The 20,860-nt window shown below is 31.3% G+C and overlaps 3 protein-coding genes across 5 annotated transcripts; all 3 read left to right on the top strand.

Moving 5' to 3' along the window:
• The first annotated feature begins 3,158 nt into the window (after window positions 1–3,158).
• Window positions 3,159–7,629, top strand: LOC122636921 (transcription factor SPT20 homolog). Of its 3 annotated transcripts, XM_043828613.1 has the most exons (5): window positions 3,198–3,308; window positions 4,162–4,264; window positions 4,552–4,737; window positions 4,994–5,191; window positions 5,286–7,629. In XM_043828613.1, exons 4-5 carry the CDS (start codon window positions 5,045–5,047, stop codon window positions 7,041–7,043), a joined length of 1,905 nt encoding a protein of 634 aa, XP_043684548.1. In that variant the 5' UTR covers window positions 3,198–3,308; window positions 4,162–4,264; window positions 4,552–4,737; window positions 4,994–5,044; the 3' UTR covers window positions 7,044–7,629. The 3 variants fall into 3 exon arrangements, with proteins under 3 accessions (XP_043684546.1, XP_043684547.1, XP_043684548.1); XM_043828611.1 differs by lacking the exon at window positions 4,552–4,737 and having other exon boundaries at window positions 3,159–3,308; XM_043828612.1 differs by lacking the exon at window positions 4,552–4,737 and having other exon boundaries at window positions 3,194–3,308; window positions 4,150–4,264.
• A 4,094-nt stretch (window positions 7,630–11,723) lies between these two features.
• Window positions 11,724–18,124, top strand: LOC122637145. Its single transcript, XM_043829091.1, has 6 exons — window positions 11,724–12,149; window positions 14,670–14,991; window positions 16,055–16,288; window positions 16,414–16,649; window positions 16,742–17,043; window positions 17,468–18,124. Exons 1-5 carry the CDS (start codon window positions 12,098–12,100, stop codon window positions 16,966–16,968), a joined length of 1,071 nt encoding a protein of 356 aa, XP_043685026.1. The 5' UTR covers window positions 11,724–12,097; the 3' UTR covers window positions 16,969–17,043; window positions 17,468–18,124.
• LOC122637148 (RDS/peripherin-like protein xRDS35) lies at window positions 17,893–20,304 on the top strand. Its single transcript, XM_043829096.1, has 5 exons — window positions 17,893–18,012; window positions 18,541–18,964; window positions 19,190–19,463; window positions 19,611–20,057; window positions 20,266–20,304. Exons 2-4 carry the CDS (start codon window positions 18,672–18,674, stop codon window positions 19,935–19,937), a joined length of 894 nt encoding a protein of 297 aa, XP_043685031.1. The 5' UTR covers window positions 17,893–18,012; window positions 18,541–18,671; the 3' UTR covers window positions 19,938–20,057; window positions 20,266–20,304.
• Window positions 20,305–20,860: the final 556 nt, after the last annotated feature.

The raw sequence follows: 20,860 nt of genomic DNA, 5'->3' as shown, positions 1-20,860 counted from the left end.
ACTTCTCGGCGATTCCCTTCCTCCATCTTTCCCTCCCCTTTATCTCTCTCTCTCTCTCTCTCTCTCTCTCTCCTTTCATCTTCTTCTTTTATCTACCTATCTTTTTTTCCTTACCCGTATTAACCGACTATCCCGAAAAGGAGCGACCTTCCCTAATCATGCTCTCCGACATAGCCGTTCTATGTACATATATTATATCTTTTTACGAATCTAATCGCTGTGGTTTTTACACGACGGGAGACGATTAAAAAGAAAAAAAAAAAGGAAAAGAAAAGAAAAAGAAAAAAAGAAAAGAAAGCACGTCCAACGAAAGCTGAATCAAGGAATTCTAAGTTTTCGATCGTCGTTGGTCATCGTCTCTTTCTTTCTACCTTGTTTTATTAGGAAAAGAAAAAAAAATAGAAAGAAGATCATTCTCTGATACATATATGTGTATATATATATATATATATATTCTCTTAAATGACGTAGATAAAAAAGAAATTATCCTTTCAGATTAAATCGCTTAACTGATAACACGATTGTATACAATTGCCGAGATTTTATACAGTTTCCTTCTTTTTTTTTTTTTTTTTTATTATTTTCTTTTATTTTTCATTGATGTTTATTATACCAAGCTTTTCAGTTTATGATATAGGCGTATTGAAAATTCGATATCGACTCTAATACAATATCTACACAGACATTTGCACGTACTTATATTCGTATATATGTGTATGTGCGTATGTGTCTGTATGTGCATATGTATCCATACGTTGTGGCTTCCGATCGATACGTCAATTAATTTTCGAAAGGAGGCTGCGCTTGGCTAATTTAAATGGCCGAACAAACCACCACGGTGGATTTAGGGTGGGTGGGGATTTTGGGGAGACCACATATATAGCTACCTACCGGTGCTACACGGCGGCGCACCTGGCAAGAGAACTAGGGTTTCTCTCTGTTGTTCACTCTTCTCTTCTCTTCTTTTACCCTCCCTAACTTTCATTTCCTTTACGATCCCCCTGCAAAACTGTTAGTTTCGATGGTATCATCCTCGTCGTATACTACTTAAACTCTTACACTTTTTTAATTTGTTTTTCTCTTCAGCAAACAGTTATTAATGAACTCACGAAAACGTGTTTGTTTCCTAGTTTATGTTAATCTCTTATTATAAATAAAAATACTACGGATGTATTGTAAAAATATTAAAACATACGATAACATATTATGTTGGTATAGACTTAACAACATAATTATATGATAGACACAAAATGTTACGTTGTCGTGTCAATTAAACTGTCAATATAATTAGTTTTTTTTTTCTTTTTTTTTTAATATAATATACATTATAAAAAGTACACGAATTTATATTACTATTTTACAAAAATAATATTAATGATATAAACAACAATAACAAATGCAACAGCAATAATACAACTATTGTTCTCTTTCACTAATCTAATGAAATTTAATCTAATGAAATAATTATACGTATAAGGGAGAAACTCGTTATAGTATAACATTATGAATATAATATTAAATGAACCTGACCACCTATATTCGTTCACTAAAACTAAAACCTTTGATTATATTTTCAGAGAAAGGATTTAGAAATATTTCATAAACCACATTGACCCAAAATTTTAACTATATAATACGTCGTTTGCTGATAACGAACAATTATCACGATCCCGTTGATGATGCTTGGTATTATAATCCAATCGTGATGCTGATACCTTCTTTTTCGTTAAGTATTATACGGCAACCCTGAGGTGGTTGATGATTGGGAGGAAGAAGAGAAAAAGGGAGAGAGAAAGAGAGAGAGAGAGAAAAAGGCACGTCTCGTGTAATTTTCATCGAGTGGGTGGAAACCCATTATTTCGCATTACGGGATCCTTATGGAGCTTTCTCTCTCTTTCTGTCGCTCTTTTAAGAGAAAGAGAGAAAGAGATTGTAGATCGTGATGGATCATAAGGCTATCTCAAGAAAACTCAGTGTTACGTTGATCGACGCATTCACCGGTTTTTTAAGGTTCTCTTTTTATATCATCTTTTTCTTTCATATATATATATATATATATATATATATATATATATATATATATTTAATACATTCCATACACTGTAAACGTGTCATTATCTAACTGGAAGTTTAGAGATGAAAGGAAAAAAGAAAAGAAAAAAAAGAGCGATACCATTTAGGAGGAAACAAGGTCCTTATCGCAAATCTTTATTATATCCGTTCGGTTAAAGTATATGGATAAAGATATTTAAGGAGATGATTGTATGGTGTAGCGTCCATTAGATAGAGACGTTCGAGAAAGCGTTTGAACGCTTAGGAATGTCTTCTTTTCTAATAGAATCAAACTCATGATTTTATCAATGTTTTAGATATTGTGTTACTACAAAACTATATGTCATTTATAATATAAAATGAAAACTGTATCCTTGTGTGTGTGTTAGAGAATAATATCTTTTTATTATTATTTAAAATTCTTCTATGTAGACTATATCAAGATATTTTTACGTTTCATTGTGTACGTGTACGTGCAGATGTAGGTGTATATGTTAAGAAGAAGAACGCATCGAACGGCCTATTGAAACTCGCTGTGGTAAGCAGGCGGCACGAAACACTGTAGTTAGCGACTATTAATACCATCGACCGGCATCGATAGTTCTGCCTGCAAGGCGTCATAATGATATGGTGTATCGAACGGACCCTTTCGATTCTGGTTTGTCGGTATACCGCACACACATTCTACGATATACGCATAGATAAGCTACGTACGAGCGCGCGTACAATTCTGCGTTAAAAAATATACTATTGCCTCTTATACATTATATACATTGGAAATATATGTGTGTGTGTGTATATTATATTTATATAATTCATAATAATCGTTTTATTTTTTCTAAACGATATATTTCGAAAAGTTTAATTTAGTTTCGTTCTAATTAACTTTCTATTGTAGAATGAATCGCGTAAGAAATATGGAATAAAGTAATATATTCGAATTAAAAATCCCGCCTTCAGTAAAGTGAAGTAGGCTGTAGTGGGTGCGACTTTTGACCCGTTTCACATTGTTGCCCAGCACGAAATTTACTTTTACTTTTGGCCGCATGATGGGGTACGCAGCACGTTTTGAATTAATTCGAGCGTTTGCCACGGGGAAACGAGTGGCGCATAGATGAACGTCGTAACGCGCAGTCTCCGGAAAAATAATAAACAAAAGGAGCGATGGATCTTTTCCTTCGTTGCTGGCTGATAATTTGTCGTCCTATGTACGCGCCTGTTGAGTGTTTTTTTTACGCATGAAACAACACTACAGGGTGAGTTAGTCCTTTTTTTTCAGATGATAGTCATCGATACGTAATAGTCAAATGTGTCTTACGTCTACATAGGATCACTATGCACAAATTGCTTTGCGGCTTTATTCGTACTGCATGCTAAGAAAATTTCGAGGTTACATTGACAGCCCTTTTCGAACTTATTCAGAACGAACTAAGAAAGAAGATTAACGCACGAAAATCTTACAAAAGTTCGTCACGTTCGATTAAATTTTTTTTCAAATATTTTCCAAATAATTTTCAATGTCTTTTTAATGTTTTTACGTTGGTTTATTCGTCCTTTACGATGTAAAAATGACGACAAATGTTCTTAGCTAAATAGTGCCAACATTCGTTAGTACGAGCCAATCGTATATGACGCCACGTTTGTTGGTGACAATTTTCATTAGCTTTTTTATTATTATTTTGTCGTATGTCGTATCAAACGATTCAAACAGATATGATTTTTAAGTTTTTTTTTACTTTCGTAACCGTGCTTTCGATTCTCGCTCGTCGCCAGCTCCGATCGATTTCGATTGCGTTCTAATGGAATTTCAGGCTGTTCGCTCAAACATCGTTAGATTTCATTAACTTTGGAAAATCATCACACGGTTAGATTAGCATTTACGTATTTATAATCGGATTATTATATTTTTGGTGGTAAGTTAATATATTATTTGATCAAAATCTTGGAAAATACCTTGATTCTTTCTTAACAATCGTTTTGCATCATTGTAGTTATGGCACTTATGTAAATTTATATACATATATGCTTATATATAAAAATATGTGAAAACTTTGTATTGAATTATCGAGAACATAGACAGTTTATCGAATAATATAGCATTATTTACAGCCACAAAATGACGGAAGGCAGTGCTACGAGAATGAAGAGAAATGGGGCTAGGATCTTCAAAAATCCTCCGCAGCCTCACATGTGTATACGAGATTTTATACAGGTAAAGAAACCGCTATATATACACAGAGCAATAAACGCTATGTACTTTGAATAGTAATTGTTCCGTCACGTGTGACCTTCTTTATATACGTGTAACAATAGACATAAATAAACTACTTAGAATGTTACTTAATCGATATCATTTTTGTCTTCTATGGAGAATTTAAAATAAACAAAATTTTTTTTTGTATATCCCGATTGCTACTCTCTAATAACTCTATTATCTTTTTGTGGAAGAGCAGATATAGTAATTTATTATTATAAGTGTATACAATGTATTTATTTCAGTTATGTGTGTTAAACTTTGCTGAGAACATGAGATGTCTTCTCTTGAGTTGCCAACGTGCTTTTATAAGACACACTTCCAAAGAATAGAGTATTCTCGAGCAACAACACTCTTTGCTCCAAAATGGAATAATTCTAATATTCAACAAATAATAAATGTAAAAACATCGAACGAGGCAGTGAATAGAGGTACATTCGATCAGTCTCTTTGCCTGTGTTTCGTTTCAAACATATAGAAACATAAAGAATTCCTATTTATTAAATATAATTGAATATATGAATATAACAGAAAAGAATATGTATCGTTTATATAAAAACAGGAATATATAACACGATTATTATTAATACGAAATGATGTTATATATGTAAATACGTATAATTAAAACTTTGAGTCAGATATCGGGAATACGAGAGAGAATCGTTAATGGTCATTCATTGATTATAGGGAACAACAGCACCTTGTTATGTTAATGTACTATCCTGGGATAGAATCGCAATGCCATGTAGACCTTCCCAACCTGTGCCACTTTGGGGAGGTATGAGAGTACCGTCCCCGCGTACAAAAGCAGAAGCTGTGGTTTTTGCTGTAATGGCTAATCCAGAGGTGCTTCGCATTAATGGGAAGAACGCAGAAGATCCAGAAGTACGTAAAGCGATAATTAGGATACTAAGTGATATAAATACCGACTAAGGTTATAGAAATGTCATTTGATCTTAAAAAATAATTATAATTCCAGAAACGTTCGTCCCTGATAGAACTCTTGCTGGATTTCGTAGAAGCGATGAATGCAGGCGTAATATTTTCGAGGCGGTACACGATTTTAAAAGATCGCGATATCACCGGTGAATTGAAGGAGGTATGGAACGCGGTTCAGGCTCGGCGGGACCGAGAACAACCACCTCCTCAACAAGAGACTTGGATCGACGCACAGCCACCTGTACCACAGTATCCCCAATATCAAGACCAACAACAGCAAACGCAAAAGCAGCAACAGGAATATACTTCTCAGCAACCGCCTCAATATCATTCTAGTATCGGCTATGGTAGAGCAATAAGCAGCGATAATATGCATTACGAAGGTTATGGCTATCAATCGCAAAAGTCCGTCATCGCATCGAACGATCAGATGTACCAGTCCGGCCAAATAGTATCGCAACAATATGGTAACGTAACGCGAATAGCGCAAGATCGGTACAACTATAGAGAACGTGGCAGAGACACTCTCGTACAGAATATCCCGCAACAAAGCTGTCCCGCGTATCCAGCGCCACAGTATCAATTTCAACAACTGCCCAGGCAAATGATGCCACAGTATGTAAACTCTAATGTACATCCAAACACTAATTTAGGATATGGTCCACAAACGAACACCAGTGTCAATCCAAATATGCCAGGCGCGTTTCAATCGTATATAACTAATCCGATGTATCAACAACGAATGGACAATACGATACACGTCGATATCCGTAGAATGCAACAGCAGCAGCAACAACAGCAACAACAACAACAACAACAACAACAGCAACAACAGATACACATAAACCACACGCAACAAGTGCCTCAGTACGAACCAGCGGGAGATTGGCAGAATGTCTCAACTGTCAACGTATTGAGACTGGGTCGACCGCACATGGGCGTTATTCAGAAAAACAGCGTAAGTAAGAGACAAGTGAATTCACCTACGCACGGCAAACAACAGGCCTCCTGCACGAATTGTCATAACAAATCTACCACGGAGCACGTTACAAAACCGAAGAGCCCGGTTAAAGTATTACAACGGGAATTGTCATCGTCAGGAGATCGACAGGATACGAACTATTACGTGATAACGGATAATAGTAAGACGATGAGAAGAGAAAAGGTATACACCGAGGAAATAAGAAACTTGCGGCCCAGCGACATAACGAGGGAAAACGAAGGAAAGAAACTTAACGAATGTTCGAACATCGAATCAAACGATACGTCCAAAAAATCTAACGACACTTATACTTCTGGATCATCATCGAATACTCGCAAAACTATTAATTCCAACGACAACAATCAGGATAACACGAAACAACAAGATACGAAGGACTTTGATCATCTACCAACTGTAAGTCAAATGATAGCCGATCAAAAGTTTAGTTCGAGATGTCGAATAATAGTTGGAAGAATTAAGCATAAGGATAACGTTGATAACAATAAAACGATATGGCCTCGTTTTGTCTCCGATCAAAAGATCGATCAAAGTCCGAAACGATCGCAAACAACTATTAACAGTATCATCAACCCAGGTATGTCGAACGAGGAGACTTCAATTAAGAAAAAGGCTACCAATGGTCAGCCGAAGAGCAAAAATGCCAAAGCTTATTGTGAAAACGAGGAGATACAACAGGGATACACGATATTGAAGAAAACCGAGACAATCGTTCAAGAGGAAGTTATTAACGATATTGCTCAAATATCTATTCAAGACTGTAAAGACGGCACCGAGGTCAGTCCTGTGCTATCGTGATAGCCTAGTTTTACAGCTAGTACAGAGTATTAGCTTGCAGCTAATTACCAGCGAATAATATAATTAATGTGTATATAGATAGAATATTATTCGATGATACGAGAGAAGAATGGGTCAAAACGATATTGAAAGAAAAAACAAGAACGCTGTAATGTTAATTATAATAATTATAATAATAATATTAATATTAATTATAATAATGATAATAATAATAATTATAATAATAATAATAATAACAATAACAATAATAATAATGGAGAGAGGGGCTCGAACATTTTCGCTTTTGCGTTACGAAGTTAAGGAAAACGATAAAAAAATATAAAAAAAGAAAATAAAGAAAAAATAAACAAAAAAAAAATAAATAAATAAAAGATAAGGAACAAACAAGGAAAAGCAAGGAAAAGCAAGGAAATAGACGACCGAAGGCCGTACGAGAGAATCTTCGATCTTCTTTGATCGTCGATCTGACGAATCCACTCGTCTTCCTCTCTATTATTTAAAATAGGGTTCGCCTGAAACTTCGGCCGATAAAACGAATACTTTCGCTTCTAATTAAATTGGAAAAGAAAAGAAATAACGAAGGAAACGAGGTTTGATTCTCATCATCCTTGCCATTTTACTTATCCCACCCACCCCCTCCTCTCTTCGTTTCAATCATTTTTATGTACGTCCTAACGACACTTCTCTCAAAGGCCTGATGTGCTGATCACGATTGTGAATCACGACTGATGACGAAGGAAGTCATTTTTGAGGAAAAAAAGAAGAAAAAGCACACCACAAGAGATTTAAAGGTCAATTATATTTCTACCAAGTCAACATGATTCGAAAAGAAAGGAAGGAAAAAGAAAAGAAAAAGAGAGAAAGTTTGTCAAAAGAGATAATGATCTTGGACGATGTTACATATGCTATCTCTCATTGCTGCCATATTCTACTATTATGTCAACGGAATAATCAATAACGTATCGATTGTAATTTAACGAGGAATTGCATAATTCAATTGGCAAGAAGATAAGAGAAATAAGAAGAATAACAAGAAGTTTGTAATGTTGAAGTGAAAAATAAGCAAGTATAAACATTGAAAAAGAACATTTATCATGTTTACAGTAAACCATATCGAACGTACACATGTAACAAATATATATACACAAACACATACATTTATGTGTATGTGTGTACACAGAGTGATTCATTGACAACTGGAATTACATTGTAATTTTTTTCCTTTTCTTTTTATTTGATAAGCAATGATTAAAAAAAAAGAACGACATAAAAAATATATGTGCATTTAATTTGTATTTACTTTTTATTTAATGATAAAAAAAAAAATGTTATTATAATTCTAGCTGTCAGAATTACTCAGCATAGAAATATTTGAATCCATCGACCTAGAAATGATCGAAGGCCACACCTACACACGTACATCTTTCAGTATAATTACTGATGGTGCTTCAATTATAGAGTAAAAGAAACACATTAAGATCTCAACACTGATAAATAATTATAAACACATAAAACATAAAGTAATACAAGTATAATAAGTAATTAGCGGCGTTTGTTGTGTGCTAGGAAGGACCAATCCGCGCGCAAAAATAAAATGATAAATCAAAGAAAATAATGGGAGGAAAAATAAATAAATAAATAAAATAAAAACACGAGGGTGCAATAAAAATTAAAAAAAAAAAAAAAAAGATTTCTTTAATGGTTCGGAAACGAAACCCAAAACAACGCGTATTATAACAATAATTTTCAATAACGAGCTGGCTCTCGCATTAAAATTAAGCTCGCGTTTTCTTTTCTCTTTTCAATTTATTTTATAGTCTCTTTTTTTTTTTTTTTTTTTCTTTTTTCTCCCTTTTTTTTATATATATACTTTATTATACTTTCTTCTTTTCTTTTTCTCTTTGTTTCATATTAGCAACATGCAAAATTAATAATAATAATATTTATCATAATAATAATAATTAATAATAATTATTAATAATATTAATTAATACTAATAATAATGATAATTAGAACAAAAAATTACGGTAACACGTTAAAAAGAAATTAGGAAATATACGCCATCTTGGAAGAACAGTGTAATTATTGTAATCAAACGAATTTTTAGCTTTTCTCGCTTTATACACGATGCATGATAAGAATGAAAACCAAAAGAAAAGGAAAAAAAGATAAAGAGAAAGAAAGAAAGAAAAAAAGAAAGTGATTTTTTCTATTAAAGCGCCGCAAATGGGAGAAGGAGAGTGTGCATGGGAAAAAATAATCTATTTTTTATTATTTTCGATCGATCGAAAAACTATGTAAACGTATGTATTTTAATAATTGCGCGCCGCTAACATACACACATACACAGACACAAGGTTATACGCTGTAATTGATATAGCAGTAGTAAGATATTTACTAGACGCTGAAGCACCATTATCATCTTCTTTTTTTCGTAATTTCTTACGATTTGTGCTTTTTTTTTTTTTGGATTATATTTTTCTTCCTCGGATGATTCTATAAACAAAAGAAAAAAAATTGATTATAGAACAAATAATACCAAAAAAAAGAGAAACCTTTTGCAAGCACATTATTGCAAAACGTGGTGACCAGCGTATATACTCAGAGCTTTTAATTATTATTATTATTATATATATATATATTTTTTTTTTTGTACAAATCGTTTACATGTCGTAGAGACATGTCTATAATATATACATATATATGTATATGTATATGTATATGTATATATGTATATTGATATCATTTATTGTATAAAATTTTGTTTTATTTTTTCGTTCGAATTTTCTTTTTTTTCTTCTCCCCCTTTACCTCGACTAGTTTGAAAAAAAAAGAAAAAGAGAGAGAGAGAAAGAATAAGAATAGCGGCTTTGGCCTCTTCCCCTCAAAATGGCCATCCTTCATAAAAAAACACATATACACACATACACACACACCACACACACGAAGTACATACAAAACACACTATTGTTGATACTATGTATTCAGTATTTTTTTGTGTTATATTTTAGATTCTTATTACCACGTGTATATATATATATATATATATATATATATATATATATAATGGTTTATTATATCATTATTACCACACGAGCATTGTAATCTACTATTATTCTATAATACATGGTTTTTCCAAAAACTCTCGGTGTTCACTTGTTATTCGCTCAAATCTATTTTTATTGACCGAACTATCGTTTAATAATTTTCTTAGGTTCGCACCTTTTTTTATTCTTTTTTTTCTTTTTTTATAGGAAACAAATTTGAGATAATGATTGATATGAATATATGAAAATTCCAATAGAGCAAAAAGGAGGATTATATCTACTTTTACCAGTTTAAATGAAAAAGTATTATTCAAGAAAAAGTATTAATCAAGAAAGAAGGATAGATGAGACAATTATATTGATATTATAAATTGATTTTCTCTTTTTTTCTGTATATACTTTTTTTTATTATTGCCCTTCATGTTTTGCAATCACGTAGAACAAGAACAATTATATGATAAGAAGAACACATGATTTAACAGTTTAATTTATTAATCGCTTTTGTAATTACTAAATACAGTAATTAAAAAATAAGTGGAAAAATATGTATATTGCAGAAATAAGGTGTAACGATAAAAAACAGATCGTGACATTAATAAATATCAACCATTTATGGATATTAACACGAATAAGACCAAAAAATCAGATATTTCGAAACTGATTATAATTAAATAAATATCTGGGACCGATTTGTGAATAATTAATTATCTCTTAAAGATCAAGTGTTAAACAAAAAAAAAGTTTTTATATCTTGTTTTACATGCAGAATCATTATGCAGAACGCTTGTACCTTGATTTCGAAAAAACTCTATATAAAAATAAATAAAAAATATATATGTATGTATAAAAATATGGCTAGGTTGGATCGACAGGAGGGAAACGACAAAACTGATTTTACTTTCACCAGCTGTTAGTGAACGTGACTGAGCAAGACGATTTAAAGCGTTAGAACGGAAATGAAGAATCAAAATGGAGAGGAAGAACTTTCCCTTTCCTCTGGGATGGCAAAACGTCGAAGCGACAATATTCCATAGAGATCTCTTGGCTTTCGTCAAACGTTTTCATCTCTTCTTCAGATGTGCAAGGTAATTTTACAATCAGATGTCGAGCAATAAATCAGTGTCAAACGTGCACGTGATTCAACAATGATTCAGGTAATTTCTTTTTTATATTATATTATATATATATATTTCTTTTTTTTTTTTTTAGTGCTGTTTTTATAAAGTCTTATAAATACTTTTATTTTCTTATTATTTATTGTATATAGCAAGTTTCTCCAAAAAATGATAAGATTTATAGCGAATCAAGCAGAATCTTATTCGATGACCTATTCAAAGTAATGATCGTCATCAAGTGGATCCTATTCATCGTGATTTAATGAACCATTTTTATTCATTATATTCAAGTGAGTAACAGTTGTAATGGATTTTTTTTTTATTTCATTTTATTTTTTGTTACTTTTTGAATATAAATTAAATTAAACACGAATTTATAAGGATTTACGGTAAAATTGATTTTTAAAAAATGCTTACTTAAAAGTTTTTATTTAGAAAATGTCATAAGTCAGCATTGTGATAAATTCTCTATGTTGGTAGATAATATACATTCAAATGTGTCCAGTATGCCGAGTCTAGTGGAAGGAGAAAATGAACGAAGTGGGAGAAAGTCGAGAACAACTTTCTGTAAGGATGTACAAAGAAGTAGATTCTCGATCCCCACTTCTCTACGTCCTTCTAAACGTAAGAGAGCAGATTGGCTTTACAGTAGAAGTTCAGATTGAAAAGAGAACTGTGTACAAAAGTTTTGTGATATATGATGCGTAATGACGAATCATTTGTTCCCAACGTATTTTTAATACATAAGGAAAAATTGTTATTGCAAATGTATAAATTGGAGAGTGTAAATAAGTGTTAGCGTTTATATTGTGCTGGTAATCAAAGAAATTTCTTGTAGTCGGTAGAGTGTCTTTGGATCAGGTAGTTAGTGCCATTTTCTTTTTGAGAGAAAATGTACAACAGTAATAAAAAAATTTATAAGAAGAACGAAAATGAAATATCAGGTGAGGAAATTGATAAATTCAAATAAGAATTTTAATTAAATTAAAATTGATAAATTTAAATAAAAATTTAAATTATATTAAAATTGATAAATTCAAATAAAAAATTAGATTATACTAAAGATTACATTAAAAAAAAGTTAAATGGTAATTACACAGATACATATATTATGTTTAATAAAGAAGATGGAACATGATGTAATGTCTTGTTATTAATAACAAAAATTATTTTTCATATCTTTATTAATCCTATATATATTTCAAACTTTATCGTTATTTCTTTTTTTCTAGTAAAATTACAAAATATGTGAAATGTAGATATTTCGTTAAAGATTGGTAGAATACGTAGAACTGAAAAATCTATAAAAAGATAGTAATCAGACTTTTACTATATAAGATATTGTAACAAAAAGAATTCGCTGGTTTTGGAACATTTGAAATAGTCTAATGAAAATATTTATTTTAATATAGTCTTCTGTCTAGCATTCGATGCTAGAGTAATGATAAACGATTGAACCTTGACATACTGTATAATTAACGTTAAAGTAATTAACATTAAGATGATAAGTAAAATTGCGAAAGAAATTTTTGTTCAAATATTTGTGTAATATTTCTAAAAAAGAAAATTGGATACTGTTATTTTCGTATTTGATTATAAACGCACACGAGGCTTATTCGCTGGATGAAAGTGCGAGTAGAAACGAAGTTACATTACCTTGACTTATATTTTAAAACTTAACTATGTGCGTTGAATATCTTTCTATTAGTTAAACGTAGGATTGCATTATTGTTAGTATCATTCGTTGAACGTTGCGTAGGTGAATCTGATTTCAGTTTTACTTTCGATAATTTCACCGACCAAAGAGAAAGTGTTTTCAGAATAATATTATTTTCATTTATTTTTTCAATATTTCATCCCGATTATCTCAAATTTTTTAAGCAAGCTGTTATAATAATTTTTACTCCTATCTACAATTATGCATTGTTTTTTTCTTTAATTTATATCTTCAAAATAATCTTTTATTTATCCAAATAGGGATGCTCGTTATTTTTAAATCATATTTATTGAAAATATCTTTACTCTATTATCGTCATTTGGAATATATTTTCTGAGAAAGAAAAATAAAAATCATATGTTTCGCCAATAGGTGTTCTAAGAAAGAGAACGTGTGCTCCAATAAAAAAAAAAGAAAAAAAAAAGAAAAAAATTTCTATTCATTAAAGAATAATCTAAATAGGACTTGTAGAGTAATATTAAAACACACAAAAAAAAATAAGAATATAAAAATAAGACGAAGAAAAATTAATCGATGATTAAAAAGATAAAGAAAAGTTGAGATGGTTAAATTACTGTATCAACTGATAATAACAAAAGAAGCAATACGTTTAAATAAATGTTGAAAAATATAAGCGAAGACTTACGTAATATGTTTGCAGGAATAATACGAAATAGTACAATCAATAAGAGAAACAATTATTTTTTTGTTGACAAAGAATATAAAAAAACAAATATCTTGCGAAACACTGAATTCTATTGAGAAATATAAATTTAGAAAATTAGATATTACGAAATACATTCGTAAAGAAACATACATTCAAAGAGATAAAAAGTTACGAAATGATTCATAGTACGAACGAAACAGTGGATGTTAGAAACGAAATTTAATTATTAAATGATTATTACACAATAATGATATCGATGAGTGATAAAGGAAAACGATACTATTATAATATTATTTGATAAATTCATTATAAGCCATTTGATATTTTTACAATAAAAAAATAAACAAAATATCATAAAATTCTTATTGATATTATTAATTGGCACAAATATCTATATACAAATAATAATAATACTAATAACTACAATAATGGTCTTTTGTAACATCGATCTTATGTTATGATGTAATGATGACGATAATGATACTTCTATTATACTCTGTGAAAGGAGGATACGTGTCCTCATTTGAATAAAAAAAAAAAAAAAAAAAAAAGAAAGAAAGAAAAGGGTTATTATCAAAAACAACGAAAACACATTACGGTACATATGTATTTAGATACCTGATCGAACAGATCAAATTATTTTGGTTGTGTCGTACAGGCATATAATTAGCTACCATGTATTACACCTTATGTATTTCCTATACGATCATGTCCGATTATGGATGCCGCACGAGTCGATTTGTTCATTCCTCGAGCGTCCATTACACAAATGTAGCCACGTTTAAACGTCTCGCATACAAAATGAACATTGAGCTTTTATTGAATTTTATCATCGCACGTAAATACTACGTACGATTCATTCTGTAAGCTATGAGAAAGTATAATAGACACAATGCATTCTTATAAATTATACGATCTTGCGGATATAAAAATAAAAACGTTTCAATGTCGATATTTCTTTTTTCTTTTTTGTTATTTTTTTATCATACAAAAAGACAAAGAAAGATAGATAGGGAGAAAGAGAGAGAGAGAGAGAGAGAGAGATAATCCATATAATTTTATTATGTATTATTTGTTTAGATTCCGTGAAAAAAAGATTGCAAAATCTTCTTAATGATGGACGAAATGCATCGGTTCATACAGATTCATTGGATATTGACTTACCATCCTTTTACGATCCGGAAAGGTTTCGTTTAGGCCAACAAGCTTTTTACAATAACGTCTTTACGATGATGATCGCTAAGTTGTCAGGATTACTAACTCTTTTCGCAGTACCTACTATTGTTGATGTAATAGTATTCACCAAACAAAGTAACATACCGTGTACAGCATTTCAAAGATATGTTTCAACTATATTTCATACATTTGTGTGGTACGAAAAGGAACCTGAAAAACAGAAAGAGTAAGTCCAAATATTTTATAAACTTTAATTAGTCCGTCCAATTAGAATTAATTATACACCGTCTGTCCAAAAAGTTCCGAGAATGGATTAATAAAAAATAGAGTTAAGAGAAAATGTTAAGATGATGGTTTCAATGATTCAGGTATTTTACATAGTCTTCCCCCACTCGAGTACAATGCACAAAATGCTCATACAACCATGTAAAACTATCAGAAATGTTCTTCTTTGAAGAACTTTTTCTCAATTCACGTGTCACAGTGGCTTGAATGTCGATTATGTTGTCAAAGCGTTGATCCTTCGTGTGAATTTTTATTTTCGAGAATAAAAAAAAAGTTACTTGGCATCAAATCGTGTGAATATGGAGGGTGATTGAGAACTGGCACTTATTTTTTCGATAGAAATCACTACAACTGCAGTTGTGTGACCGGCCGCATTGTCATGTAGCAAAAAGAAATTCGTGACACGCGAATAAAACATCTCAAAGAAGAACTTTTCTGATAGTTTCATATGGTTATACGAGCATTCTATGCATTCTACTCAAGTGTGGGAAGTCTATATAGAACATCTGAACCATTGAAACCAGCATCTTAACGTTTTTCTATTTTTTATTAATCCAGTCTCAGAACTTTTTGAACAGACGGTGTAGTCATTCAACAGCGCCATCATCGAATTTCGTCGCACATATTCTAGTTTTCTTTTTCTTCTCGTTTTTTTTTTATAAATACGACAAAATATGTTTGCCCTTATTATTCGCATGAAAATGTGTATATGTTATGCAAAAAATTTCCTTATGTTATTTTTAATTTTAAAATTTCCTTATTTTATTTTAATGAGTTTTTTCTTTGCTGCGTTTTTCTTTATTTTGCGACAGCAAGAAAATAATATATAAATGCTCCGCGAAGACTTCTTTTTTAATAAGAACGAGATTTTTTGTTTTCAATAATTTATGTCCTCTGAATATGCAGGATCAACAATCAACAACTCGTTCTGATACATCTTTTAAATAGAGAAAAATATATGAAAAATCTTGATGGTTTATAAATTGATCAAACACACATTACAGATTTCTTCAGTCTTTAAAAATCGTCAGGAGAAAACATTGCGTTGCCTTTCATAGAAGTTTCAACGCTGGCATACGTAAAGCTTCGCAAACTGACATGGCCTTAGCTCAGTTTGGATTTATTGGATTTATATTGCTTGGTACCGAACAACTTGGTATATATACGACTGATGAGGAAATGGATGGTCTCGTACATTTCTGGCGAGTGATCGGCTGTGCCCTTGGAATGGAAGACAAGTTCGTATAAATTAATTATTGATTCTTGAAAAATAAAAGAGAAAAAGAAAAGAACGAGAAATAAAAAGAGGTAAATAAAAAAAAATGAAATAAAATAAAAATTCACAAAATACGTCATTTTTCAGATACAATCTCTGCATGGAAACGGTCGAAGAAACACGTGCACTTTGTTCGAAGATTTTAGATGAAATATTCTTGCCTTCATTAGTTAATAGTAAGAAAATTTTCAACGATATGGGGCATGTCCTTTTAAAAGGACTTTGGCCCGTTAATCCATACTTGGATCCACATGCGTTTACTGCGTTCACTCTACACTTAGCTTCGTCAGTCGCCACTAATAATAATCATTCTATTAATATAGGTAAGTTCTGATTTCATAGTGATTATCGTGAATTTATGGAAAATAATAAATCAACGATTATCTTATATATATATATTTTTTTCTGTTTTTAGATTATCAAAGCATGCCGCAATATAGTAAATTCATTTTTAACCTGCAACTATTTGTACATCGATACCTGATTGCAACCAACTATTGGTGGTCCGTTATATTTCGCAAGTTCTTCAACAGTCAAATGCGATTGGCTATATATTTAACCGAACACTTTCCGTTTCTTGCTTATTGGTCATTCGGCGTAAAACAATCGCACGTTAACATATATCGATATAACGTCAAATGAATGTGTAAATTAAAAAGAAAAAAAAATAATTAACTGTCATTATGTAAAAGATATCATCGAATATTTAATCATAAGGTAAATTGAGTCTCTTAGAGCTAATCGGAATATTATATTACAAATTAATTATTACTTCCATTTCTATTAGAAATGAAGTGAATATGTACTTTAAACAAATATGCAATTATATAGTTCAGATATGATGTCATTTGTATCGAGCTATGTATGTATAATAGTATCAGATAACGTTCCTACATACTATTATGTAATTTTTAACAAGATCAAAAGGGATAACAAAGCGAAATAATATTTTGTTAAATTAATATATAATATTTTATATATATATATATAATATAAATATTTTTTATATATATAATATAATATAAATTTTTATATTTATATAATATAATGTATGTATATTTCGTTACTATACATTATGACAATCAATATCAGATATATTTCTTTCTATAGATAATAATTTAAATCAATTTCACGTATCCAGAGAACCCAATCGACTTTGAAAGGCTACGCAAGCAAAAGTAATAAAAGACAGAAGGAGAAGAAAAAGAAGAAGAAAGAGAGAAAAGAGCTTGTATACAAGCAACGTTTTACGTTGACAAGATACGTTTTACGTTGACATTCTACCAGAAGCATTTAAAGTTCCTTTCCTTATTGCATATCGTAATTTCGAAAGAACCTAATTTCTTTTCGCAATTCTATTAATTCAGTAAGTACTCCTATATCTAACACGACCTTCGATCATTTTGTCGAACATTTAACTATGACGTCACTACACCTATGTATCTGTCCATTTTCTTTTAACAGTTTTTTTGTTAATTTCACCGGGACGAGTGATACGTCATATCACATCGTGAGTAAAATTTGTAAACGAGACTTTTTTCTGTTCCTTTTTTTTTTTTTTTTTTCTTTTTTTTAATTCTTCTTCACGAGAGATAAACTGCCGTCTTACGGAGATCGATCGAAGGAAAACAAACTCGCATGACCGATAAAAATATCCGAAGAGTCTAGCGCTTTTGTTTTGTCAAGGTAATTCCTAACGATATTATACAAAAGTTTTTAATACGAGTAAATTTAGCTTGAAAAATATTCTGTACCCAAAAATGGTTTATGGTCCTTATATATCATTTTTAATAACGTTTACAATATTTTTATTAAAACACAAGCTTCTAAATATTCCTATATATTCTCATATGTGCGTATAATTCAAAGCAACTTCGACGCTCCATTTATACGATCCATTAATTACGGTCACGATACGATTAATTGTATTGACTTGGTCAATAAGTAATATCAATATTTTTAATAAACAAATAATGTACGACATTTATTGTTTATATTGAAATATCGTAAATTATCGATATTACTTACTAATAATTATTCATTTATCGTTAACCGAATCCATATTGATATGTTATATACAATATCTCTATATACGCTTATTTAACAAACTAATAAATGTCGACATAACTTATTGGCTAACTCAATATTACATCTCAGATCTATATAACACTGCGTTATAATATTCATTTCCGTTTCTTTCTGTTTCGTTTGTAGGTAATATCTATCTCCATGATTATCAAAAACTACGAGTGATACGGGATAAGATTAATTGCGTTAATATCGATTATAAGAAAATTTACAAATTCAGAAGAGATCTAATAAGCCGTGGAACGAATCATTGTTGAATGTCGAAGACTCCGTTGAACTGTGACTGCGATCGTCCCGATCCGATAATATTTAAGAAGAGAAGAAACAAAACAATCGTTTGTAATTGTGGCTGGGAGGGGAAATTCGTTTACGGCGTTTCCTTCACCTTAGCTATCTTCGAAATAAAACGCTTTTTCATGTTGTTACTGGAGATAATAGCTGAATGGCAAGTGATTCGATTCGCTGGTGGTTTACGTCCTGTTGTTCTCACCTTGCTCGACATTATCGTTGGTTTGCCAACAGCTATGTTAGCTGTTCGTATCATACGCAAGTATGTTGATACGTATAATATTTCTAACGTTTACATTTATTTTGTCCTTTGAAAATTTGTTAGACATAAGTACATATTATTTTTCGCATAAAATATCGCAATGTATTTACGCGATTACTTTGGTATATTAGATATCCCTATAATATCCTTATAATTTTAGATTTTTATACACACATATACATACAAATATAAATATATGCGTATCGTGTAATATAATTATTTCAGATACAAAATGTCGCAATGTTGCTCGAAAGTTAAGAAACTATTTAAATGCCTTTTATTTGTAATAACGATGTGCGTTCTTCTAAACATCGTGACCCTGATCTCCATCGGATATCATATTAGCGTAAAACAGGAAACTCTTGTAAATTTATTCAACGCTTCGATGCATCTTTACGTTAACATGGCGTCGTATAAATATGCGATAGACGAGTTACAATTCGTGTTCCAATGTTGCGGCCATACTTCTTACACCGATTGGTTTCTTTTCGATTGGCAGGTAGGATAGAGATCTCTCTCTCTCTCTCTCTCTCTCTCTCTCTCTCCCTCCCTCTCCCATGTTTACCTTATTTTATATTTAATATTTGATATATGTTAATTGTTAAAAATGTAAAAACAGACATGATATGTTATACTTGTTCTTTAGATGGCGGATTATGCGCCACGTGACGAAATGATTTATGATAACGGAATCTCCGACGAAGAATTTCGAGGTCGTGGAGTACCATTTAGTTGTTGTAGCTTACGTTCGATGACTCCATGCGTACACTCCGAGATGATGGATAAGGATATTAAAAGTATCAATGAAAATGGTTGTGCGGAAGTTATCAGTCCAGTTATAATTAGGATCGTCGTGATAGCATATGTCATGACTACTACATTGATCGTCACGCAAGCTCTATTAGCTTTTTTGATAGCAAGAGTACGTAAACAAAGATACATCATCGATACGACCGATACGATCATTCGATAATGTCTTAAGGATTTATATTTATATGTAGATGATCGATAGAATTTCTGAAAGAATTCGATTTCCTGTCTCTTCTTTGAGCTCGACGGACCGATCTACCTGTGTCCTTTCAGAAACGAATAGGTAAGCACAGTCACGTAGTTTTAGAATACATGAAAAACCTGTTTTGCATTACACGAAAGATAAATTTGTACAAAATTTTACAATTTTCGAAACAACGAAAATTGGTAAAGTGCTCGAGTTTCCTTTTTTCGTTTTCCTTTTGATTTCTTTCTATATCCTGTATTTTCTTGCTCCTTTTAATATCTTTATAGTTAATTAATGGTTTTAGCTCGAGTAAGAAGAAAAACGATCGTTATATTACTTCGTCAGTCTGTAAAGGGGTACCACGAGATAAAACAAAGTCTGGACAAAAAGGAATAAAGATAAAGCGTTTATCTCCTATAAAGAACGGATCTACAAGAAGAAAGAAAAATCGACAAAAATCTTTGCATTCTTCTTCCTCCCGGTGTAGTTCTCCTACTATGGAATACACTATTGAAACTTCTGAGGTAGCGAGAATCAAACCGAGTACTCACGAGGAGCATAGGATATCAAAGAAACGTTTGTTAACCAAACGAATTCGTTGAATTTGTTAATTTCATTATATGCACTTTTCTAAGCGCGAACAATGAAAGAACAAAGACGCGAAGAGATTATGACCGACTGAAGAAGGATTACGCGTTAAGATTGCAATTGAAAAATACTCCGCAGCACGAAATATGAATGGGTATGTATAATCGGAAGAATATTGACGCAGATGTTACCAAATGATTTATTAAATGTGTGTATTTACATACGTTAAAAACTAATACGCACGATAACGTAAACGAACGTACGACTTACACTAGAATGATAGTACATTTTTTCTAATAATCTGTTTTCTA

Source organism: Vespula pensylvanica, chromosome 24, assembly GCF_014466175.1.
Source record: "Vespula pensylvanica isolate Volc-1 chromosome 24, ASM1446617v1, whole genome shotgun sequence".
Taxonomy (NCBI): domain Eukaryota; kingdom Metazoa; phylum Arthropoda; class Insecta; order Hymenoptera; family Vespidae; genus Vespula; species Vespula pensylvanica.
This window is presented reverse-complemented; position numbering and strand designations above follow the sequence as displayed.

What these genes read in the sequence shown, in the direction of transcription:
- LOC122637148 (XM_043829096.1), top strand. Translation starts at nt 18,672, where the DNA reads ATGTCGAAGACTCCGTTGAACTGTGACTGCGATCGTCCCGATCCGATA. An exon ending in GCTGTTCGTATCATACGCAA is followed by an intron (nt 18,965 to 19,189) that starts GTATGTTGATAC and finishes TAATTATTTCAG; the next exon opens with ATACAAAATGTCGCAATGTT. An exon ending in GGTTTCTTTTCGATTGGCAG is followed by an intron (nt 19,464 to 19,610) that starts GTAGGATAGAGA and finishes CTTGTTCTTTAG; the next exon opens with ATGGCGGATTATGCGCCACG.
- LOC122637145 (XM_043829091.1), top strand. Translation starts at nt 12,098, where the DNA reads ATGTACAACAGTAATAAAAAAATTTATAAGAAGAACGAAAATGAAATA. An exon ending in GCCCTTGGAATGGAAGACAA is followed by an intron (nt 16,289 to 16,413) that starts GTTCGTATAAAT and finishes GTCATTTTTCAG; the next exon opens with ATACAATCTCTGCATGGAAA. An exon ending in TAATCATTCTATTAATATAG is followed by an intron (nt 16,650 to 16,741) that starts GTAAGTTCTGAT and finishes TTCTGTTTTTAG; the next exon opens with ATTATCAAAGCATGCCGCAA.
- LOC122636921 (XM_043828611.1), top strand. Translation starts at nt 4,169, where the DNA reads ATGACGGAAGGCAGTGCTACGAGAATGAAGAGAAATGGGGCTAGGATC. An exon ending in GTATACGAGATTTTATACAG is followed by an intron (nt 4,265 to 4,993) that starts GTAAAGAAACCG and finishes CATTGATTATAG; the next exon opens with GGAACAACAGCACCTTGTTA. An exon ending in AGAACGCAGAAGATCCAGAA is followed by an intron (nt 5,192 to 5,285) that starts GTACGTAAAGCG and finishes TTATAATTCCAG; the next exon opens with AAACGTTCGTCCCTGATAGA.